The 24926-nt window shown below is 35.6% G+C and overlaps 1 protein-coding gene across 1 annotated transcript in view; it reads right to left on the bottom strand.

Moving 5' to 3' along the window:
- Positions 1-24926, bottom strand: part of DDX10 (DEAD-box helicase 10) — a 262363-nt gene that overhangs the window by 225682 nt on the left and 11755 nt on the right. The window contains exons 5-9 of the mRNA XM_045840101.1: positions 23963-24083; positions 23001-23190; positions 11888-12014; positions 7552-7714; positions 3908-3992 (exon numbers count right to left, since the gene is read on the bottom strand). Of these exons, the coding sequence (XP_045696057.1) occupies positions 3908-3992; positions 7552-7714; positions 11888-12014; positions 23001-23190; positions 23963-24083 (686 nt within the window). The remainder of the gene's footprint in view (positions 1-3907; positions 3993-7551; positions 7715-11887; positions 12015-23000; positions 23191-23962; positions 24084-24926) is intronic.

The raw sequence follows: 24926 nt of genomic DNA, 5'->3' as shown, positions 1-24926 counted from the left end.
AAACTCTTCACAAGTTATCACATTAGAAATGTAAACCACTTTCCATCTGCATATTTGCTGTTGTTGATCCAAACTGCTGTGCGTGTGCAAAGAAAAGAACTGTCCTCTGCTGTCCCCTAGCGGAATCACTTAAATCACTCTAAAACACAATCAGATCCACAAAATGCAGCCAAGGTAAATAAGGTGCAGCTGGAATATCCCTGGACTTTACCACTACTCTGGAAAACAAAACAATTATATAGATTCCCATCTTTCATATATCAACTCCCAATACAAACAGTTACATGAAGATCTACCTTCTACCCACAGGACCCCCACCCCACAACACTCCCCAAATGAAAGCATTTGAAAAATTAGGAGTATCTGATGTGTACCTACTTTCTATTCAAAAATTGTTATTTTCAAACTGGGCATTTTTATAAAAAGTGGAAGAGCTTGATTTTGTGAGTACCAAAAATTGCAAGCCCTGAAGAAAATCATTTTTAAGTGGTAAAAGTATCACAGAATACAGCTTTATAAAACCAGATTTGGATCCCTTGCCTTATTTGTCTCTAAAGATCACTACATTTAAAAAGATATATATATATATGGATGATTATGGAAAATAGAGGGAAAATTTTCTCAATTGTTAAATATCATAAGAACATTAGACAGGTGAATAAATTAAAATAGAGTAAGTAGTTCAAGGCAACAAGTAAATGAATCACCCTTTATTTTCCACTTAGCTAAAACACAGAAAAAAAAAAAACTATTTCCTCAAACCTTACCTATTTTGCCACAAAGCACTGAATTCATTTCTCTATATTCATATATCATAGTTCAATTCCAAAAGCAAACACTATCTGGCAACCTGGTTTTAATTACAGCATATGGAAAGGATTTTGATTAGTTTCAAATTTTAATTTAGCCTTTATTCAATTCAATTATCCAGGCTCATGGCCCACAAAACTTTCTAATTACCTCTAAACCCATTAATGGCAACTTTTAAAACTGCAATTTAGTCATTTCTTACTAAATTGCCAAAGAAAAAAATACACATTACATATCCTAAACCATTCCATTCACTATACATCTGAAAATGTCAATTCCAAGTATTTTTAATTGGTTATGAAGGCTCAAACAAGCTTGTAATTTAAAAGTTACTGGCCACATAAGAAATTGCATTACAAGAGTTTTTCAAATGAGTATTCTCTCTCTTAAAACACAATCTTGATGCTGTTCTGCCTCCTCATCTCCAGTCATGAAAACCAATTTCATGTTCACCATGGCATGTTCAACTACATAACCTTTTTAAAAAATGTTTTACCCTTACCCCAGGACATTTGTTGATTGCTTTTAAAGAGAGGAAGGAAGGCAGAGAGACAAACATCAATGTGAGAGAAAAGTATAGATCAGGATCGGAGATCAAGGATCAACCCTGCAACCTAGGTATTTCCCCTGACCAGGAATCAAACCTGCAACCTTTCAGTTATGGGACAACACTCCAACCAACTGAGCCATACCAGCCAGGGCTCAACTACATTTTTAACAATATCTCCAAGAAACAAAAACCCTGAAATATTTGCCCTTCATGGACATTTTACTGAAACACTAAGATGTTCAATACTCTTCATATAGGAATAATAATTTTAAATACTGCTAAAAGTATTCTATAAAGGAATCAGTTTTCCTGTCCATGTCAGCACCAATGGCACATCTAAACACCTGTATGCCCCTAGTCCAATATGCTAGTGAGAGACTAGATACAACTTTACCTACCTAGAGGCCCATGGGCCCACAATATGGACATGGGTAACTGTACAAATTCACACATATTACACATTTGTTGAGGAGAATTAAACAATGAGAAAACATTCATTCCAACAACCACAACTAAAAACTTCTGAATATTAAAAAAACAAACTTCTGAATATCTCACTATGAAAGATAATCTGAACATGTATCCAAGATATCAAAGACCACTGAGACACCATGCGCCTTCTTATAAAATGGAAAACAAGGCTACTATTCTACCTAGGTCTCATTTACTTAGATAATTAAAATCAAAATGTCATCATTCTAAAGGCAAGTTTATCTGAATGCAGAAAGACATCATACACAGAAGCCAGTTCTGACCCTGTTGCTTATTCAAATTATATAATTGCAATAAAAAAACTTACTTTTTAACCCTCTAGTACATATATCCTATTTTTAAAAGCTTTATCCTTGACTATTGTGCTATTCTCTCTTCTCATGTTGGTCTAAAGAAAAGTATTTATGTGAGTACACTTTGATTATAGCCCATGTTTAACAGCCCATGGGCTAACAGTGAATCAATTCAAAAATGTTTAAATATTCAAACATTTTATGATAACTAGAAAACAAAGAGAAAGAAAGAGCTCTACCTTCTTAGGCTCTAGAAGGATATGAAAAACCTTCACTTAAGCTGAAACAAACAAGAAGAGAATTCACCAGACACAAACAAAAAGGAAAAAATTTCTTTAAAGCCATCCGAGAACTGCAGACACAAAGATTTAAAAGAACTAAACACCAAAGGGACTTCATAGATAAATAAGGGATAGAGGGCATTTGGGCCACCTGCCAAAAGAGATGCAGGCAAATGGAAGAGCAAACCTGATGGAGAATGAGTCTCTAGTTGGATAGGGATTCAAATCTGGGGTCTAAAAATCCTGCCATCCTGGGAAATCATTAAACAAAAGTTGGTGGTTTAAAAATCTGAAGTAACTATTGTTCCAGTTAGTGTGTCTTCCATCATTAACATCAGTGTTTCACTGACATCCCTATTATAAGTAGTCATCCAGTTTTGATGAGAAAGAAAGTAGTATCAAAATGGAAAACCAAAGTAATAGTCCATCTATGGCTAATCATAATTCATCGTAACCCTATTGTGGTTATTATTTAGGCTGTTTTCAATTCTTTTAACCACTGCAAATATCAGAAAAAGGAACATCTTCACTGAAACTTTTTCTATCTCTTTATTTTCTTAAGATCAATTTCTGGATGTGGAGTTACTTAGTCAAAAGGAAGACTTCTAAGACTTTTGATAAGAATTATAAAATGCTATCCACCAGAAAGATGCTATCCACCAGAAAGATGCTAACCATTTACAATTCTACCAGCAGTATACATCTTCCAACTTCATTGCAACCTCAATAAAAATGACATTTGTTATTCTTTTCATTCACTCAGATGCCTTTCTATGCCACTTACTCCCAAATGATTGAGACTTTGCTATACTCTTTTCCAGATAGTTTCCCCACAGCCTACTGGCATATATAGGGTGCTTTTATAGAGTAGAATGTGGGGACATATAAAGAAAAGAAAGTATTTCACAGTAGCCTCCAGCAATGTCTCTAATTTCCACACTAGAAAAAAAAGAAAAGAAAAAGAAAAAAGGAAGAGAGGAACCTGCAATTCAAAACCACCTTCCCTCTTAGAGCCCACATCACAAAAGGTAAGACTACAGATCTACAGTAGAAAAGTCAGACTGACTGGATTCAAACCCTGGCTCTGTGGATCTTCAAACAACTTTTTAACCTCTCAAAGACTCAGTTTCTGTATCTGAAAATAGGTATTGAATATAACATCCTATACTTCACTGATGGGTCATGAGTATTCAGTGAGATGATGTTCAGTAAGCAATTCTTGTAAAAAGCCTAGTAAGTAAGGAAAGTTAGAACAAAAAAAAACTAAAATAAGACTTTCATGGTTTTTTCTCAGCAGTAACCATCAAATCTCAGCCTGAATGACTTACGACAGCTGACCAGCTACTCTCAAACTACACCACAAAAATGTCGAACCAGTACTCTCTTACCTGAATTCCTCCATTCTTTGTCTGGAGTTCTAGAAACATATTTTTTGTTATTCATATAGCACCACAAGCAAAGAAATGGGCAAGCATACCTACCTGGCAGTTCTACCTGCTCGATGAATATATGTGTTGGCATCTTCTGGACAATCAAACTGAAGAACCCAATTCACAGCTGGGAAATCTGTAAAGAAGGAATGTCAAGTTAGCAAATCAGTTTCAAGATCTGCCCTGCTGCACTATTTTTATTTTACAATATTGCTTGCCAGGACTTTCTGTCACATCGAACTGATAGGTAACATCTGTGAACTCTATTAAAAATAAAGTTAATTGCATGAACCAAGAGATAATAAACAATTCTTTGAAAAAGTGAGCCAAAATTAATAAGTGTTTGAATATGAAGATTATTTCTTATCTGACATGGCAGTGGCAGACAGCCTTGTGTTAGACAAATAATGAAATATCCTGACATTAAATAACCTAAAAGAACCACTTCTCATGGGCTCCTGCTGAACTTATATAAAACTGGTTTCTAAATTTAAATAAAGGTTTGCTCTTCTTGCTGTTCCAATCTCCATTCAAATTAAGCCCCTCTCCCAATTTCCTAGCAAACCTGCTGTGAGGTTTTCAGATCACTTTCCATCTTAGAAAAAGGACTGAGCTCTTTAAAAAAAAAAAGATGGGAGTGGCAAGACAGTTAGAAAGGTGAAAAAAGGAGAGCTTTAGATAATTTCTAAACTTGACAAATTAAGAAATGGCAGGATAAGATTACTGAGAAATATAAAAAACTAAATACCAAAAGAAGAAATAGCAGATTTAAGTAGCTGCTTTTGAAGAGTGAGGAGGAATAAAGGACTGCTTTGTCTCATAACTCATTTTTACCTATATGCATATGTTGCTTATTAAAAAAATAAAATAATTGAGAAAAATTTAAGAATAAAATAAAGTTTAAAAAAGATGCTGGTATATTCTAAAGAAACGCAAACATTTACATAAGAATAAGGCTTCAGAATACCCAGTGCACATTTTTGGATTAAAAAGACAAACTCGAATATCCTTTATTCCAGGGATGAATATATAAATTCATGCCATGCCCTGGCCAGGTGGCTCAGTAAATTGAAGTATAATCCCATACACCAAAGGTTGTGGGTTTGAACCCCAGTCAAGGTGTGTATGGGAAGCAACCGATCATTGTTTCTTTCTTTCCTTCCTTCCTTCCTTTTCTTCTTTCCCTCCTTCCTTCTTTCCTTTCCCTCCTTCCTTTCTTTCTCTCTCTCTAAATCTCTCCCACTCCTGCCTAAAAAATCAACAAATATATCCTCAGGTGAGGATTTTAAAATGAATAAATTCATGCTATCACACACTCTACAAAATACATTGTATCTTTACACATCAACCTGGAAAGACTTCAAAAGCAAGTCATAGACTAACGCATAATATCATTTATGTAAACTTCTTTAACATCCAAGAAATTACTATATATTGCTTATGAATATAATCATATAAGCTTTTAAAAATAAACTAGAACAAATGTTCTTGACATTTTTTGTGCCATAGTTGAAGCCTATAAACCCTTTTAATTTTTTTTAATATTATTTATTTATTTTTAGAGCAAGGGGATGAGAGGGAGAAAAAAAAAAAGGAGAGAAACATCAATATAAGGGAGAAACATCAATTGGATGCCTCTTGGCACACATCCCAACTGGGGACCAAACCTGCAACCCAAGTACGCACCCTAACCAGGAATCAAATCAGGAGCCTTTCACTTTGTAGAACAACGCCCAACCAACTGAGCCACATGGGTCAGAGCTGACCCTTTTTTAAATGAAGTACCATATTTTCAGACTATCAGATGAACCCCCCCCAAATTTGGGAGGACTAATGGTTGTTAATGAAGCTGTTAAGTTCTGTTTACATTTACATTGGTGAAATATTATGTTATTTATATTAAGTATTTTACCATATTTTTTACTTCAAAAGTTTTTTCCCTATTTTCCTCCTCTAAAACCTACGCGTGTCTTATGGTCTGAAAAATACGGTAAAACATACAGGACAATAGGAAAATTATAATGAAATATAACATTTGTATTAAAGTGTTGATAATTATATACATGCTTGTTTATTAACACATTAAATAACCTAGTTGTGGGTCTGATAATCACCACAGTATCAAAATAGTACGGGGTAAACAATATTCCAAAACATCTGCAAAAGCTATAATATAAAATTATTTCAACCTACAATTCTATTCCCATCCCAACCATCATTCAAGAATGAGACACAAATAGGCAATAACTCAAAAACTTTACCTGCCATGCAACCTTTCTTAAGAAGTTATTAGAGAATGAAATTTTTTAAAAAAGAATAATTCAAGAAAGATCTGGAAACAGAAGTCCCGGGATGACAAACGTGCATCAGGCTTATGGAGCAACCAGTCTAGATTAGAGCTGGAGACAGAAGACTCCCAGAAGAGGTAGTCTCAAGAGAAAAAGAACCAGACTGTTGCCCTGGCTGGTGTGGCTCAGTGAATTGAGCACAGACTGAGAACAGGGTGTCGCTGGTTCAATTCCCAGTCAGGGCACATGCCTAGATTGCAGGCCAGGTCCCCAGTGGGGGCCACATGAGAGGCAACCACACATTGATGTTTCTCTCCCTGTCTTTCTCCCTCCTTTCCCCTATCTCTAAAAATAAATAAATGAAATCTTAAAAAAAAAAGAACCAAACTCTTTTTGAACTGTTAAGACAACTAGGCAGGTGACATCTGCTACAACATTTGAGAACCACTGGAATTGGAAAACAAAACTAAGCAAATTTTAATTATTAATTCAAAGAAAAAATACTAAAGAAAGTACAAAAAAAGGAGATAATCACAGAACACTACTTCACTTAGCATATAATTACACAGTCAAAACAATGTAAATGCAAAATGTTGATTCTACCAAGTCATGATCTAACATAGCCTAGAGAGCTTTAAAAACATGCATACTTATCTGCTACCTCCAGTTACATGGGAATAAACTGACATGATGTCATGAAATATTCTTTAAAATACTCCAAGAGGAGTAAGTAGAGAGGAGGAAAAGAGGAATCATGAAAAAGATAGCTACTCCAACTGGGTAGAATATGACAGTACATTAGACTTCTTCTCTGTGTGTGTTTAAAATTTGCCATAATAATTAACACAGTAAAATAAACTGATTGAAGAATTCAAATTACCACCTATTTATTCTAATCTCCACTTTTCCTATAATTACTTCCAATCAACCCACACAAAGCCACCAGTTGTATAATATCACAGTGGTTTTTTGAAAGTTTAAACACATTCACTATGATTTTAAAATAAAAACTAGAATGCTTGGTGAGAAGGTGGACTTCGTCAATTTTTGTTAAGTAAGCTGTAGTGAGCTGTAATTTTTGTTAAGCTGTATTTATCAAGTTTCCAGTTTCAAAGACACATTTTTTTCATATCTTTAAACTTTTGATCCTTCTTTTTGTCAGCTCCTCATGATTCTATGATATAGTTATTACCATGAAACAATAAAAGCACAAACATGAAAATATTACATAAAGCATCACTGACGTATCCTTAACGTTAAGTCATCTCAGTTACCAATTCACTTGTTCTTCTCTCATAAGAAAGCCCAATTATTTGAGTCAAACTATTTGAATTCCCCAAATCTACCCATTTATGAACAAGTTATATTTTCCATGATCACAGAATATTTTCTCCTAAGTTTTCTTACCCAGTCCCCTGGCTGCAATATCAGTAGCAAAGAGTACTGCAGCTCTCTTGCGAACAAATTCATTATAGACTTCCATTCTTCTCATCTGCTGCTGTCGACCATGCAGGGCAAGGATAGAAATTCCAGGACGTAGCCGGCAGAACACTCGATACAGATATTGAACCTAGGTAGTAACAGGAAAATTAGTTCAATACATCTGGATAAAAGCAGCAAAGTAAGCTTACAAGACAAGTGGGAAAAATGTATTAAGGAGCACAAGTTTCACTAATTAAAGATATACAGAACAGAGAAAAGGATACATTTTTCTGTTTCTGTAGTAGAGTTATGGTGTTAAAGCGTTTTTGCTCACATTACTTCCTAAGACAATTCTGAAAAGAAATATGCCCCCTTACATTTTTAAGTTTTATCTGACATTTTTCCAAAGTTAACTGGTTGCAAAGAATGTAATTTTTGTTGTATTATTGATATTTTAAAATAAATACTTAAAATTTCTTATAAATGTACCCAACAGATTCTAAATGGCAGGGGAATTTGATACCCACTGCCGATTATTTTTAAGATATGTCAAAATAACGAAGAGACTATGGATTGTGTGAGAGGGCCCCTCAATTTTGATACAAGCCTAACAACTACTCTAAAAAAAAAAAAAAAACTAAGACTTTTTAAAAAAAGTTTAAGGTACAATGTGAAGAAACTCCCCTTTAACGGAAAGAAGTTTTACATTAATTCTTTTCTTCCTTGAACTCTTATGTCCCGATCCCACAGAATTTTATCTTTATAGTTGTATGCTTTATAGTCTTTTGAATGCTTTATCAAAATTCATTATTTTCTACAATACAACAAAATTATGTATATCAGTTTTAACATTTCAAAATTTTCTGTGGCCATAGCTGCATTAAAATTTTTCTTCTTGAATTAAATTATTACTACAATTATTATTAGTACAGAACTGAGCAAAACAAGAAATGCTAGAATTTGATTTTTTTAATCTATTACATAAAAATAATTTTATTTTTGTAAGATCTGGAAGTTATACAAATGTGGATGCTATATCATCTCAATTTATGGAACTAAATGGAACTGACTGTTATAGTTTTATTATCTGTCTTTAGGTTATATATTCATAAATAATTACTACTGATTGATAGACTGAGGCAGAGTACAGCATCATTGTATTCCCATTTTCTCTTTCTAATGTAGGTATTAAGAAAATCTCTGCACAAAAATATAGTAAATGAACTTTAAGGTTCATAATATTTCAAATCAGAAAGGAGATGTAATTTGGAGTGGTAAATACACAATACAATATACAGATGACATATTATAGAACTGTACACCCAAAACCTGTATAACTTTATTACCCAGTATCACTCCAATAAATTCAAAAAAAAAGTAAAAAAAAAAATTTAATCCTAACAGACAACATTATTTATAATAATCCGCCCTGGCTGGTGTGGCTCAGTGGATTGAGTGTTGGTCTGAGAGCCAAAGGGTCATGGCTCAATTCCCAGTCAGGGCACATGCCTGGGCCTGGTCCCCACTGTGAGACAACCACACATTGAGGTTTCTCTCCCTTTTTCCTTCCCTTCCCCTCTCTCTAAAAATAAATAAATAAAATCCCCTCAAAAATATTTGTAATAATCTGTCAACTAATAACTCCATTACGTCTCCGTTCAAATTTTGTTGAAAGTAAAGAAAGTAAAACCACCTGAATTACAAAATGACTTGTCACCTTGTTATTAGTCACTCACTGTTTGAGTAGCTAGCTACCCTGGGGCCAGAAAGGTTCTCCGACCATGAGACAATGAACTAATAAGATTAAGGATAGATGAACACATGCCTTTCTTTTGTAAACTTTTAAAAAGAACTATCATGAAAAGGAGATAAGAAATGAGAACCTACAGACCACAGATGCCACCTCAGGCAAGCCAATCTCAGAAAAGTAGATAGGAAAATTGAGGAAGTACAAATTTGAATCCACATAAACTTTCTACAATCTGCAGCTCTCAAATCAAGATTGACCTTGAATTCCTGCTCTTGAAAAATTGGCTGAGGTAAAAGATGTCTGTAGAATAAAGCCTAAGTAAGGAGTTTAAATTTTAGTTCAAAATTGTATCAAAAAAGTCATAGGAAGGTTTGCAGCAGGTAGTGATGTACTCAGCTTCCACTTTCCAAAGATCACTCTTGCTCTAATGTGGAAAAACTGTAAGAAAGAAAGTAAAGGAATGGAGGGACCAACCAGAAGGAAGAGAAAGTTAAGCAGGGTTCAGAGTAAAGTGCAACATGAGGGGTTGTGAAAAGTGGTAGAGCCAATGTGAGTTACCAACAGTCTAAATATGGATAAAGATGGAAAAGAATTAAAAATTCAATCATTTACCAAGATGAGGAGGAACTGACCTTAGGGAAAGAAAATCTGAAATTGTTTTTCCTATGTTAAAATTTGAGATGACCTCTAGACCTTCAACTGGAAATACCTAGTAATCAAGTAGGTACACAAGTCTGGGGCTCAAGAAAGTGGTGAGGGTTTCAGTTGTGGATTTGGCAGCTGCCAGAATATGGATAGTGTTTAAAGCCATGGACCTGAAGAGGTTATTTAGAAAGAGTCTAGATGGAAAAAGGGCAAAGTACAGAGATTTTAGGTAGTTCCAACTGCATGGTCAGGCAAAGGAGAACCAGCAAGGAGGGTTAACAGAGCAGTCAGAGGCAAGGGAAAAACATGCCAGTTGTGGTCTCAGAGGTCTGAAGAAGTGTTTCAAGAAGGAGAGAATGGCCAACTGTTTAATATCTTTCTGAGAGGTCCAATAAGATAAGGACTAATGACTGACCACTAACTTTGGTAAGCTGTATCTCTTAATAAGGGCTGACTCTAGAGGGCTGAGGAGAGAAAAGGAAATGGGGCAGTGATGTTGCTAGTACAGAAAAATCATTAAGAGTTTGCTGTGAAGAGGAGCAGAAAAAAGAGGCAGCAACTGGAAAGAAATATGAAAATTATTTTTTATTCTTAATATGGGCAATATTCAATAATAAGGAGACAAGAAAACACAGGACACTGGATATCTGCAGTAATGAAGGCCTTGTGCAGGAGAGAGGATCTGGAGTCCATGCATAGGAACTGGTCGTAGCTACTTCATCCACTGTGACAAAATGGAACGTAGAGTATTATGGAGTAGAAACTATAAACTCAAACTTATTTCCTTATATATAGATACCCAAAACAACCTTTCTTTAGGAGATGTAAAATTCTAAAAATCTAAAATAGGTCCTTAAACAAAAATCTAAAGTTGTTCCTTACATGGTAAAATGAGACCACTACTTAGCTTCCTCATAAGGTGGAGGGAAACACAGCCTCGTATTTATCACGCTAAGCTATTCCAAAAGTTATAAATCTAGAATCAACCTACTACATGCCAACAACTATGTCACCAGGGAATGTAAAAAAGTGACAAAAATCAATCATTGTCCCTTCTATGTAAGGGAAGGAGCCTAGTTTTCTTATACATCACTGAATCCCTTATTTGTAGCCCAAGGCTAGTGTTGAAGAAATGCTTATTAACTAAATAAAGTTATAAACACTACAAAAGGATAGGAGAAAAAGTTGATTTTAACAAGGAGAATGGGAGTGTCAAAAAAGGACTTCCAGCCCTGGATGGTGGGGCTCAGTGGACTGAGTGCCAGCCTACAAACCATTCCGGGTCAGGGACCATGGTGGGCTGTGGGCCAGGTCCCCAGCTGGGGGCGTGTAAGAGGCAACCAACAGATGTTTCTCTCACTTGTCGATGTTTCTCTCCCTCCTTTCCCCTCTCTCTGAAAAGAAATCAAATCTTTAAAAAAGAAAAAAAAAAGGACTTCCAGATATACCATTTGAGCCTAGCCTTAAAGGACGTTAAATACTCTCCCAGAACTAGGATGATGGGATACAAGGAGGGCATTCCAACGATCACCATGAACAAAGATAAGGAAGTATGAAAATAAATGGCATATTCAGTTCAGTATTCATGGAAGGTAGGTAAGTCTCAGATTATAAAGACCTCCAATTAGTCTAGTCATTCCACTGTTTATTCTACCAGTATTTGAAGGCTATTACATTCTAAGTATTTTATTAGGTACTAACAATACAGAAGTAAAATGACGGTTTCTTCCTTATGGGGCTTATAGTTTCATCCACGAATTCCTTTAAAACAAAGACACAGGATTCTCTTATCTATAGACCCCTCACCATGTCAGCATTGTACTTACTAGAATAGAAAAGAAACTGCTATTTGTCTAACTGAAATTTGATATATTAAAAGGACAAGCCAACATGAATAATGTGATAAGAAATATAAACACTCAGTACCTCTTTACAACTGGAGAAAAATACAATACTTTTCTTCTTCAGGTGGCTTCTCAAAAAGGAATACAGTACATTTATTTTTTGCTGAAGCTCACAAACTATGTAGTTCTGTTCCAAAGTGGCAGGGGTACTTATGGAAATAAAAGCAGGAAAAACATTAAAAATATGCCATGTTGGTAACTTTAAAATCCAGACCAGAAGCAGAACACAAATGTTAACAGTTGCATGCCTCTCAAATACCTGCCTACCCTTCTCTGTCTCTCTCTCTCTCCCCACCCCCACCTCCAAAAGAGAACTTAACTATTTCATCTATTGTCCTTTAGGAAATAAATTCAACCTATCACTAAAATACATTCAAAATCCCTTAAAGATTATCAGTCAAAAATACACACACACAGTGCCTGCCTCTGCAAAGGTAGGGTCAAGGATCAACTGAAGGGACATGAGGGAACTTGCTAGGCTAATGGTAATCTTCCATATCTTAACAGGAGAGTGGGTTACATAGTCATACATATATATTTATCAAAACTCAGCAAATGTACTCTTAATTTGTTATTTCACTCTAGTTGAAAATTACATCAAGACAGAAAATCTCTGAACATAGTGAATACTAGAGTAAGTGATATGTGCACTGAAATACCCAGGGTAAGTGTGCAGGTGGCTTCAATTTACCGTGAAATACATCAAAAATGAGATAAGTAGATGTACAGTTTAGACAGATTGGGTAAATGGATAGTAAACAAATGCTACTACCATTAGGTGGCACATAAGGTAGTAGGTTAAGTGTAAGGTGTTTACTGTAAAATTCTTTCAATTGTGCCAAATGTTTGCAATTTCTCACAATAAAATGTTGAAAAGATATACATACATTTACTCTTTGAACTAATAAGCCTACTTTTTTGGATTCTGTTCCAAAAAAAATACTGATAAACATATAAAAAGATATGGCATTACTTATAAAGCAAGAAAATGAAAATCAACCCACATGTCCATCACTAGGGAACTTGCAGAATAAACTACTATATATGTACACAATTAAGTATCACGCAGGTGTAAAAAAGGAATGAAGAATCTATCTATATACTGCTGAAAAGTGACTTCTACGATATATGGTTAAGAGCAGAATTGTACATAGTATTTGGTACCATTATCTGGGCTGGGATATATAAAATATAAACACACCTTCATGCACACAAGCATCCTTGTGTGTCTGCTTATACTTTAAAAGAGGATGACAAACCAAAAACTAAAACTAGATTATTCATAGGGGAACATACAGAACCAAATTAATTAAATTGAATTTAAAAAACAAATAAGCCTACAGATGTTATCAAGTTGGTAGCTTAATGACAAAAGAATTTCAAAGGAATTTGGATTATTACATTTTTATTACAATATTTAAGGCAAAAAAGAAATACAAAGGAATCTTTAAATGTTCTTAAATAATCACGTTGTTAGCAACATTACTGGTATTATCCTGACATTTTAGATATACTGATAAATGGAACAAATAAGTAAAAGACATTAGGAATGAAGATGTTCGGTGTAAGAAAATACATATATATATGACAAGAGACTAAAAAAACTGAGTTTATTTATTTAAAAATGTGTATTTATTTACTCTTACATGTTTAAACTTCAGTCACCTTCAAAGTATTCTTCATTTGATGCAACACACCTATGGAGACATTCTCTCCACTGCTCAAAACAGTTTTCAAAGTCACCAATTTTGATACTTTTTAGTGCTTATACCGTTTTTTGTTTCAAACCTCTTCCACATTGGCAAAACATTTCCCTTTGATGACTGTTTTCATCCAGGGAAACAAAAAACATCACTGGTGGAAAGATCACATGACGAGGGAGGGTGGGGCACAAGGATCGTGACATTTTTGGTCAAAAACTGCCAAACAATCAGTGTAGTGTGGGAAGGTGTGCTCATAAATCACCCATCACAAAATGGTCAAATATGTGCAAAAGGCCTTTAAAAAAAATTTACTGAAGCTGATTGCAGCCTCTCACAATGCCAGGTGGTACACTGATACAGGTGGGTCCCTGTAACACTTACCTAGCAGGGGAAGCCCGTAGTACAAGGGCCCTGCCTTCCTCCAGAAGGTAATTCCAGTTTTGGGGAGGGTTCTCCTCATAAAAATCAAAGAGGCTGAGTAAAAGGCTGTAATCTTAAATTTGATTTGTAAAGAGAAAAAAATGTTTTCTCTTTTAAAAAAAAACTGTCCACTGAAATCCCTGAACACAATGACCATCTCCCTAGGACCTAGACTATGGTCTCTAAACACAATATTCTGCCAAAGGAATTTCATATGGAATGCAAACATAAGATGAACTTAGAACACCAAAAAGCATGGAAGCCAAAACTACCAGGATGTGTCAAAAGAATTCAGGTAGTAACTTAAAGAAATTCCCATTAACCAAGTTTGAGATGGTGTAAGAAAACTTGAATATTAAAAATACAGTAATTATTTCTATTGAAGGACAGAAAATAAAGTATATTTAAATGTATGAGTTAATATCAGTAAATAATTAGTTTATCGTAAATATCATTAAGTCTACAAGTTCGTTTTAATTTTTTAAAAAACTGCCCACCTTTGGAAAAGTTAGGGGAGCAACTCTTTAGTCTAAATTCTGTTAAGAGAATGAAGCATATACTCAGGTATTCAAACCTTCTTGTAAGAAATGAACCTCAGATAATCAAGTACTTGGCATGAGAAAAATTTTTGATATAAAAGTACTCCAGTCAGGAAATAACAGAAGCCACAATTTTGCAAATCCTAATGAAATAATCAATTAGGACTGCTAAAATTATAAGGTTACAAAGCTATCATTCCTTTCATAGAGGGGCTGTTTGTATCAGATTAACCCTTTGGCCTAGAGCAGGGGTGTCAAACTCATTTTCACCAGGGGCCACATCAGCCTCACAGTTGCGTTCAAAGGGCCAAATGTAATTTTAGGACTGTATAAATGTAACAACTACTCCTTAACAGTTAAGGGAGAGCTTGGCGCTGCCACCTAAGAAACAAGGTGCCAGCTAGATAAAACAAGGTAGAGGGCTGGATTCTGCCATGGGCCTTGTGTTTGTTACCTGTGGTCTAGACCATTAACTATGAAAGCTGGATTAAATATAAAACTAAAGGCAGTTCCATTTTTAGTTTTTTGAGGAAATTCCATACTGTTTTCCACAGTGGCTGCACCAGTCTGCATTCCCACCAAAAGTGCACTAGGGTTCCCTTTTCTCTACAACCTCACCAGCATTTGTTGTTTGTTGATTTATTTATGATGGCTATTCTGATCAGTGTGAGTTGGCATCGCATTGTGGTTTTAATTTGCATCTCTGATGGGTAGTAACTTTGAGCATCTTTTCACTTGTCCATGGACCCTCTGTATGTCCTCCTTGGAGAAGTGTCTATTTAGGTCCTTCTCCTATTTTTTAATTGGATTATCTTCCTGGTATTTGAGTTAAATGAGTTCTTTACATATTTTGGAAATCAAACCCTTGTCCGATCACTGGGAACTATTTCTCCCATTCGGTTGGTTCCCTTTTCATTTTGACGATGATTTCTTTAGCTGTGCAGAAGCTTTTTAATTTGATGTAGTCCCATTGGTTTATTTTTCTACTTTATTTCTGTTGGTCTAGGAGATATATCTGCAAAAATACTGCTACATGGGATATCTGAAATATTCTTGCCTATGTTTCCTCTAGGACTTTAAAGGTATAATGACTTATATTAGGTCTTTTATCCATTTTGAGTTTATTCTGGTATATAGTGTAAGCTGGTGGTCTAGTTTCATTTTTTGCATATGCCAGTCCAGTTCTACCAATACTATTTATTGAAGAGGCTATTTTTATTCCACTGCATGCTCATGCCCTCGTTGTTGACCCAGCAATTCCACTGCTGGGAATATACCCTAAGAATCCTGAAACACCAATTCAAAAGAACTTATGCACCCCAATGTTCACAGCAGTACTATTTACAATAGCCAAGTGCTATATAGCTAAGTGCCCATAGCTATATAGCCAATAGTTAAGTGCCCATCGGTAAAGGAGTGGATCAAAAAACTGTGATAAATTTACATAATGGAATACTATGCAGCAGAAAGAAAGAAGCTCCTACCTTTTGGAACAGCATGGATGGAACTGGAGAATATTATGCTAAGTGAAAGACACCAGTTGGTGAAAGACAAATACCATACGATCTCACCTATAAAAGGAACTTAATGAACAAAAATAAACTGACAAGCAAAATAGAACTAGAGGCACAGAAACATGGAACAGACTGGCAGCAACCAAAGAAGGGGGAAGATAATAGTGGAAAGAAGGGGAAGGGACTAGTCAAGGAACATGTATGAATGATCCATGGACATGGACAACAGTGTGGGAACTGACTGTGGGAGCAGGGCACACTGGGAAGTGGAGGGCAAATGGAGAAAAATGAAGTAACTGTAATGAAATAAAAACAAAAAAAATTAAAATATCCTAAGTAATAAATAAATAAATACATACATTTTTTTTAAAGAAACTGTAGGCATTGGATAGTAACCAGGACAGCTAGGAGGTGCTGAAGAGAAAATGCAAATACCCTGGTACAAGCCCCATATCAATCTCTACTTCTCCCTAAAGCATATGTTGATTTTCAAGACAGATGAGACATGAAGTAGCAGCCTTTGGCCTAAGTATGTCAGTCCAAGATCCTAGAGACGGAACCATGAAAAACTGAATCTGAAATTTTTCATACAATTTTCCGGAACCATGAAAAACTGAATCTGAAATTTTTCATACAATTTTCCCAAAAGTATGTCAACTCCTAAACTCAGCACATACAAGACAAAATGGGTGAAAACATGCAAAAATAACAGGAAAGCTCAGAACTAAACAGAGATCCTGACTGTCTCACAGGGTCATGAAGTTCAGAGCCTGCCAAGGTGAAGGGCTCTGGTAAAATCCCGTCTTTTAGTTGAGACCCCGAGAAGGGCTAGGCCTCTGAGTCAGGGCTATACTACAGGACTAAAGGTAAAACAGAAACACAATATCCCCAGTCTAAAAGTCAGGCTAGCCCAGATCAAAGTTCTTACCACATGTCTTGCCCAAAGACATCATTCTTGATTTTGCTCAGAACTGAAGATAAGAAAATCTTAAAAACCACATACTACCTTCAAAGGAACAAGAGAACTGTCAGCTGCCTTTAACAAAATTAAAAAATAAAAATGAAGTTGGAGTACAACAGAAAGATATCCTTCAATTGAATATAGAAAAACCTACCAAGATATTCTTCAAAAATAAAAATAATTTTCAGAAAAGTCAAAACAGAATTTTCACTGGTAAACCTTAACTATAAAGAAATTCTCTGAGCACAATACAAGAAATAAAAAACACCAGAAAAGAATAAGTATTTGGATAAGTCTAAAAAAACAGTGATGTTTCAAACAGTAATAATAATGGCTTATGGAGCTTAAAATGAGTGAAATTAAAATACTTCACCATAAAGGCACCATGAAAATAAGTCAAGAGACTTAAATAATAGACTAAGTTAAATGTAAGTAAATTCAGTCCTCCAGTAAGCAAAGTCAATCCTCCAGATTAAATAAAAATAGAACCATATGCTCTTACAAAGACAAATTAAAATAAGGGCATATGCAATGTAGAAAGGAAAAAGAAAAGATTTACCAAGCAAATACTAAGCAAAAGAAAGTTGCTACAGGCAGACTAATATCAAACTAGACTTAAAGGCACAAAGTATTAGTAAAGGTAAAAAGGAACACTTCATAATGATTTGTGATTCAAATTAACAGGAAATGAAACATTAAATTTGTATGTACCCAACAATATAAGCTCAAAACATCCATCTCAAATTTAAAATGTTTCGTAATTCACCACAGAATCAAACGTATATTCACTGTAAAACACAGTAAATCAACTGCAGTCCAAAGACAACTATTTTCTTTAAAAAGATATAGAAAAGCCATTTTGTCACATACGTACAGAATACACATATAAAGAAAAGACAATGGTATACTTTCTTAGTATATTCTGATGATATACAACTTCAGAAAGATCTAAAGTTTAACTTATTTTTATGATCTTTTACAATTTAAGAGTAAATATTCTATAAAGCCTTAAAATATTCCTGACTATATTCCTGACTATAATTTCTCCTGGTATATTAACCAAATTGCTAAGCTGCTAAAGTGGAAAATTCAATAATGACATTAGATAAAAATTCATAACAGCATCTGCTTTTTATAGAGCTTCTGGAAATTTTGAGATTACAAAGAACTATAGTCATTATCATATAACCTGCGGTTTTATAAATTGGGTCATTTAAAGATCTGCACTCTAAAATGTTTTCTGAAAGCCAAACTTTTTACAAATGATGTAACAGCACTTTGAAAATCATTTATGAAATAATCTTTCCATTTAGTTTTTTCAGAAACTACAGATAATAACCACCTATTACCTACAGAAATTGAGAACAGGGATAATATGTAGAATTAACTTGATATAAATTACAAAAGATTTCAGAGGCCATTTAATGATTGATAAATTAGTGTCTGGTAAAGACACTAATGTGTTTTGAAAATGGGCAGAAAGCAAATAGCAACAAGAGCAAAGAAGAAAATCAAAAGACCTACAGTCTAGATTTTAAAATTAATTGTACCAAGAATTTCAACAGTTATCTCAATACAACTTTACAGAAACCAATGTCTACTCAATAATAAGCCAAGTAGACAACTATACCTCAAGTATCTCTTGCTATTTCATTCCAGAGTTCTTCATAACCAGAGCTACCAGTACTCAGATTCCCCTAAGTTTGTCCATTAGGATCACCTGGAAATGAAAATCTTTGCCTCTTAAGCTTTTTCTAACCCTAGACTGCTGTAAGCTAGGTCAAGGTCATGGTAGGACTGAATGTCCATTTTCCCTCTATTTAAAGACTTTCCAAGAGGATAACCCAATTCATGTTCTTAATCAATTCCTTTTCAGACTACCATTTCATAGCAATAAATGAAAAGTCAAGATAGAGATAATGGTAGAGACAATGTGGGCTTCAATGTCAAGAATATGTCTGTCAGAGATGTTCATCGTGGCAATGTGACAGGTGAGCAAAAGTGACCCACCAATGAAGCAGCTGGCTTCACAGCTCAGGTGATTATCCTCAACCATCCAGGCCAAATCAGTGCTGGATATGTACCTGTGCTGGGCTGTCATGCAGCTCATATTGCTTGCAGATTTGCTGAGCTGAAAAAGATTGATCATTGCTCTGGGAAAAAGCTGGAAGATGGCCCAAAGTTTTTGAAATCTGATGAGGGCTGCCATGGTCCATGTGGTTCCTGGAAGGCCCATGTGTGTTGAGAGCTTCTCTGACTATCCTCCTCTAGGCCACTTTGCTGTTCGTGACATGAGACAGACAGTTGCTGTTGCTGTCATCAAAGCAGTGGACAAGAAGGCAGCTGGAGCTGGCAGTCACCAAGTCTGCCCAGAAAGCTCAGATGGCTGAGTATTAGGCCCAATACCTGCCACCCCAGCCTTAATCAATGGTAGAAGAAAAGTCTCAGAACTGTTTGTCTCAATTGGCCACTTAAGTATAATAGTAAAGGACTGGTTACTGATTACAGTGCATTGTAAAACAATCAGAAGGAAAGGAGAATGTTTTATGGGCCTTTTGATTTTTTGTGTATGTGGCAGTTTTTAAGTATTAATTTTTAAAATCAGTACTTTTCAGTATTTTTATTGATTATGTTATTACAATTTTCCCACTTCTTCCCCCTTAATCCCCCCTCCGCCCTGCCCCCCAATCCTCCAACATTCCCCCACCTTTGTTCATGTCCATGATTGTACATGTAAGTCCTTTGAATACCGTTTCCTATACCATTTTTTTCTCTCTCCCCATCTATTTTATGCCTATTAATTATGCTTCTTCTTCCCTGTACCTTTCTCCTCCATTCCTCCCTTCCCCTTCCCCACTGAAATCCCTCCATCTGATGTCCATTTCTCTGATTCTGTTCCTGTTCTAGTTGTTTGCTTAGTTTTTGTTTTCATTGTTTTTCTTTTCTTTTAGGTTCATGTGTTGACAGTTGTGTTTGTTGTCATTTTACTGTTCATAGTTTTGATCTTCTTCTATTTCTTAGATAAGTCCCTTTAGCCTTTCATAGAATAATGGCTTGGTGATGATGAACTCCTTTAGCTTTACTTGCCTGGGAAGCACTTTATCTGCCCTTCCATTCTAAATGATAGCTTTGCTAGATAATCTTGGATGTAGGTCCTTGCCTTTCATGACTTCAAATACTTCTTTCCAGCCCCTTCTTTCCTGCAAGGTTTCTTTTGAGAAATCAAATGATAGTCTTATGGGCACTACTTTGTAGGTAACTCTCTCCTTTCCTCTTGCTACTTTTAAGCTTCCCTATCTTTAATCTTGGGTAACTTAATGATGATGTGCCTTGGTGTGTTCCTCTTTGGGTGCAATGTCTTTAGGACTGTCTGCACTTTCTGGACTTCTTAGAACTCTACTTCCTTTGCCAGATTGGGGAAGTTTTCCTTCACTATTTGTTCAAATAAGTTTTCAATTTCTTGCTCTGGTTCTTCTCTTTCTGGCACCCCTACTTTGGATATTGGAATATTTCAAGTTGTCCCTGAGGTTTGTAAATCTCTCTTCACTTTTTTGAATTCTTGTTTCTTCATTCTGTTCTGGCTGAATGTTTATTTTTTCCTTTTGTTCCAAATCGTTATTTTGAGCCCTGGTTTCCTTCCTGTCACTGTGGATTCCCTGAATATTTTGCTTTATTTCATTTTGGGTATCTTTCATTTGTTTTTTTTCATTTTTTTGACCAAGCTCAATCGGATCTGTGAGCATTCTGATTACCAGGGCTTTAAACTCTCCATCAGATAGGTTAGCTATGCCCTCATTGCTTAGTTTTCTTTTTTGAAGTTTTGCTCTGCTCTTTTATTTGGGCCGTATTTCCTTGTCTTGACATACCTGATAAGTTGTAATGGTGTGGGGGGGCCTTAGTTTTTCACCTAGACAGGGCAACCCTCCTTGCTGCGCTGCAGCACTGCCTATAGGGGAGGGCCCAGAGAGGGAACAATGCAGCTCCCCTGGTTGTCTCTAATGCACTTTCCAACAGACTCTCATGTGAGATTGGCAGTTTCTCCCAAGGCGGCAACCCCCATTGTAGTCCACAGTGGGCTCCGAGGCTCAGCTTCATCTTCAGCCAGTCGTGCCCTCCCTGTACACAGCCTCGCCTCGATTTTTCTGAGCTGGCCCAGCCCACATGGCCTGCTGCCTTACGAGTCTGGTTGTTCTGGCTGTTTTTTCTTCAGTTCCTTGGTTGTCAGAGCTCCATGCAGTTTGATTTTCTGGTGCTCTGGTTGTTTATTGATTTTATTGGTTGTTATCCTCCTTTTGGTTGTGCGAAGAAATGAAGGGTTGCTACCTATGCCTCCATCTTGGCCAGAACTCCAGATATCAAAATCAACCAATAATGGAATCAACCATTCCATTAATGCAATGGAATGCAAGTTGAATCAATGCAATCAACTTTTTAATGGAAACAACTTGACTGAAATCTGTCATAGAATTTTGAGACCCATTAAAACAAAGTTTAACGAAAAACCTGTGTGTTCTTTCGGTCAACAGTGCAACTTTCTTTCATAATACTTAGGTTAAAAAACTTAAAAGTGCCCTGGCTGGTGTAGCTCAGTGGATTGAGCGCGGGCTGGGAACCCGTGTACCAGGTTCGATTCCCAGCCAGGGTACATGCCTGAGTTGCAGGCCATAACCCCCAGCAACCACACATTGATGTTTCTCTCTCTCTCTCTCTCTCTCTCTCTCTCTCTCTCTCTCTCTCTCTCTCTCTCTATCTCCCTCCCTTCCCTCTCTAAAAAATAAATAAAATCTTAAAAAAAAAAAAACCTTAAAAGTAACCCATAACCTACTTCTGGTTTTATATCTGCTGATGATTCAGAATTGGATAATTCTGTTAGAGTTTTTATTTTTTTCTGCATGGGAACTTTTCTTTTTCACTTTATCCTAAGGGGAAGAATCTGTTTACATAGTAAAAGCTACAGGAAGGACTCTGGTGCAACACTAAATAGGTTAGGACAGATAAAGTAACTGTTTATGTGTAAGCCAGTTTAAAAAGGCCAAATTCTCCTATATTAAAGTCCACATGTTTCATATAAAAATTTTGTAGTTAACATCAATATTGAGTAAATTTGTTATGTCAAATTCTGGTTTCCATTTTTCCTGAAATGTGAATTCACGTTTACAAATGATGAGATAGTTTAAAGAACTTAAAATGAGGCTTAAGTAGTATTGAGCACTGTCTTGCTACAAGTTAATTGTATCTAGATTCTAGGAAAAATAAATAATACTGGAAGTTGGGGGGAAAAAAAGCATATTCCCCAAACCAATTTACACATATCATTCACACACTTGCTCTCCCTTTTATACTTTTAACTGTCACATAAACACACATACCTTACTCTCCAGTTTTTAGTGAAACCACGATGAAACAATATTTGCTGGAACATTTTAAACAAGCAAAGAAAGGTACTTGGCTAAATATTAATGCTTTTTTTTAAAAAATGTGTTCTATAGCACATTAGTCCTACATAATATAGCTATAAAAAATGACTCCAGACCTAAATAATTTTGGTAAATGCAGGAGTCTATATTCATCTCCCACTGCCTTGGAGAGTCACAATGTCTATGAAAATATTAAAGGTTCTGAGAAGTCTTGAAGAATACTGCTTGACTTTAAATCAATATTTGCTATTTTGCTATAGAGGAATGCATTCCCCCATACATTCCCATTATATGAGGGATTATTGGTGAATAAATACCTGTTAACATCTTATGAAAAAATGTTTGCTCCCCAGACTACATTTTGGAAAATCTGCATTAGTATATTCTCACATTTAAAAATGCAGAGAGAATTTAAATTAAGTTTTACTAATATATTTACTATGCTTTGCATATCTAATAACACATAAAATGGTATTTTCTTTCCTAGAAAAGTGGTATTAATTTGAAATGTCAAATTCTTAAACTAAAAAGAAAGAACATTGGTTCTGATTGCATCAAATATGGTTTAAAATAGTGCATACCTGTATTTTGCTTTTTCATGAACCCAGACATATTCAGGGTTTTTCAAACTCAGGCGTGCAAGGTCCTTTACAGATTTGGTTTGTGTTGCTGAGAAAAGCAAAGTCTGACGTTTCTTGGGAAGATTTTCAATAATAGCATTCATTGTATCAGCAAAGCCCATATCCAAGATTCTATCTGCTTCATCAAGAACTAAAAAGGAAAGTTGAATTACATTTAAAATAGAAATTAGGCTAAATGCAGTGTGGTATCTTGGACTGAATCCTAGAATAGAAAAAGAACATTAATGGAAAAACTGGTAAAATCCAACTAAAATCTGCAATTTATATTATGTACATCTCTGAGTTTTGACAAAGGCTCCACAGTTACATAAAGATGTTACACTAGAGGAAATTGGGGGAAGGGTATAGAGGGACTCTATATGATCACTGCAACTTTTCCACAAATAACTTTTCTAGAATGATTCCAAAATAAAAGCTGATTTAAAGAAAACACATTAGGAGCCCTGGCTGGGTAGCTCAGCTGGTTAGAGCATCGACCTGATGTGCCAAGGTTGTACATTCGATGCCTAGTCAGGGCACACACAAAAAGCAATCAATGGAGAAGTGGAAAAACAACTCAATGTCTCTCTCTCCCCCTCCCCTTTCTCTCTCTGAGATCAATAAATGTTTTTTTTTAAGAATGCACATTAGGTAATATCAGTGGTACCTTAAAAGATAAAAAAGAATCTTAGTATCACATACTGAAGTATCTTATTTCATATATGAGTCTTCCAACCAATTTTGATTTTTTTAAAAAATCTAGCTGTCCTCTCTGGGTTTAAAACCCATATACCAAAAAATTGTTTCAAGTTATTTCTCAAGTTGTGTTTCATCAAAATATTTATTGAATAAAACATTTCTATCATTACAATTTATGAGGGCTCTCTCTTGAGTTTTTTTTATTAGAAATTCATTAGACTCACCTAACATTTGGAGATTAGTAGCATGAAAACATATCGTTTCATCCATGTGTTGAAGAAGCCGACCCGGTGTGCAAACCAGTATATTTATGTTATTGATCCTCTCAGCTTCATGTTTCAGATCCTGAAAACAGTTGTTTCTTTTGATTACACAGACACATCACTGAGCAGCACCTGTGTAGCAAAACTATAAAAGCCATCTGCATATGGCATTTTATCATAGCAATGTACAGTACTCTAGAACTGTATGTAATGTCTATTTTTACAGCACATCCAAACTTCTGGGCCAAATAAAAGTTCTTAGTAAAAACCTAAAAAGCTCAGAGTTCCTCTAGATTCTTAATCATATGCAGGATTTTGAGGCCATGAAAAATATGAATGTTCCAAGTCTTCATTTCCTCTTCGAACTGCAACAACCAACTTAAAAACCAGAATAATTCCCAGGACTCAGCAGCAATGAACAGACTTTCTGACACCACTCACTGTACTTCATCGACTGGGAGACTCTAGCAGAGACAAACATTCCAGGTATAATAGAAGGTAGAGCAGAAGTTGAACCACTGGTTTTACCATGACCTAAAATAAAAATTCCTCAAAACTATATATTCCTGCCCTGGCTGGTATGGCTCAGTGGATTGAGGACCAGCCTGTAAACCAAAGGGTCATGGGTTGGATTCCCAATTTAGGGCACATGCCTGGGTTACAGGCTAGGTCTCCAGTTGGGGCATGCAAAACAACCACACATTGATGTTTCTCTCCCTCTTTTTCTCCCTCCCTTCCCCTCTCTCTAAAAATAAATAAAATAAAACCTTTTTAAAATATTTTTTTCTCCCTTTCTTCTGCTTCTGACTCAACTATGTTTTGAATTATTCAACTTCTCAGATACCGTTCCCATGTATACTGTACTCCTGTGTATAATTTGCACCCACATTTTGGCCCTAACTTTCAGGGAAATATCTTTCATTTT

The sequence above is a fragment of the Phyllostomus hastatus genome, unplaced genomic scaffold, assembly GCF_019186645.2.
Source record: "Phyllostomus hastatus isolate PE091 unplaced genomic scaffold, TTU_PhHast_1.1 phas_contig_113, whole genome shotgun sequence".
NCBI classification, from domain to species: Eukaryota; Metazoa; Chordata; class Mammalia; order Chiroptera; family Phyllostomidae; genus Phyllostomus; species Phyllostomus hastatus.
Note: the sequence above shows the minus strand (reverse complement) of the source record. Positions and strands in the feature narration are given on the sequence as shown.